This window comes from Penaeus monodon, chromosome 21 (assembly GCF_015228065.2).
Source record: "Penaeus monodon isolate SGIC_2016 chromosome 21, NSTDA_Pmon_1, whole genome shotgun sequence".
NCBI lineage: Eukaryota > Metazoa > Arthropoda > Malacostraca > Decapoda > Penaeidae > Penaeus > Penaeus monodon.
Window position 1 is genome coordinate 2,207,741 of NC_051406.1, and position 1,096 is coordinate 2,208,836.

General features: G+C 38.2%; 1 protein-coding gene across 1 annotated transcript in view; it reads left to right on the top strand.

Moving 5' to 3' along the window:
* LOC119586755 overlaps positions 1-789 on the top strand; it is a 10,775-nt gene extending 9,986 nt beyond the window's left edge. Inside the window, exon 4 of the mRNA XM_037935483.1 lies at positions 308-789. Within this exon, the coding sequence (XP_037791411.1) occupies positions 308-462 (155 nt within the window). The 3' untranslated portion in view covers positions 463-789. The remainder of the gene's footprint in view (positions 1-307) is intronic.
* The last annotated feature ends 307 nt before the right edge of the window (positions 790-1,096 follow it).

Below are 1,096 nucleotides of genomic sequence, written 5' to 3' on the forward strand. Positions count from 1 at the left end.
TAAACATTTATCATGCCTATTATATAGCTTTTGTTTTTCTTCAGAAAACGAATATTGTTTGAACAAGAACGTAAAGATTTATGAAAGAAATGAAAGTGTGTGAAGATCCGATGGAATAATCCAGAACTCGAAAGATAAATTCCGTTTGAGCTAAAAAAGATAATCAAAAACTTGCTTATGAATCTACTTGGTTCTTGCTCATATCTTTATCTGGACAAAGCAAGTGCCTATATTCTATCTTAATAATTCAGTGCCATTATCTTTCCTTAATGATCTACGGTTTATCTTTTAAATCTCTTTATCGCAGCTTCGAGAGCCGACCGAGATGCTGGCGCCGCCGATCCAAGACTCTACGGGATGGGTCCGCCATGTTTCATTCCCTACCCCCGCGAAACGCTTGCACACTATTTGCCTCCTTGGAATCCCCGCCGATTTTACGCCCACGCCCGCGCTCCCGTGTAAGCTGTGCGACGCCCATCCATCCTAGACTATTCCTACAAACCTATTCACTCGGAGGACCTGTATTTCCACCCTCCTTAGAGAAATTATATAAGAAAACATAGTGGATTTCGGAGGAGAAAGATTTCTGATCTTCTCTCTTCCTCTCTACTTCCCCCTCCCCCCCACCCACCCTTTGCCCTGTCTTCACCCTGAGCCCTTGGGTAGGGATTGGATATTATATATTATGTAACTCGGAACAATATTAAGAAAAAGTGATATGAACTGTGTAGCCTTGTGTTTGAATAATATATTTCATGCTTCTATTGTGATTAAACCTTACCCGCTGGACAATTTCTTTTTTTTATTATTTACTCCTAACATTAACTTTATTCTCAGTTTTTAAATTGTGATCAATAGGAAGACCTATCAAGGGTGAAGTACTGATAACCCAATTTTTTTTATCAAATAGTTCGATTCTGATTAATTTTCTGATGAATAATCCATAGCTTTAACGACAGGCAGAAATCTGAATGAATATCCAATTTCAAAATCATCATTGAGTAATTTCATCCTCGTGTTTTATAGGGTTTCATTATCTCATGATATGAAGGCTTTTATCAAATGAATGTGAAATTTGTCTGTGTGGCGTGTTGCC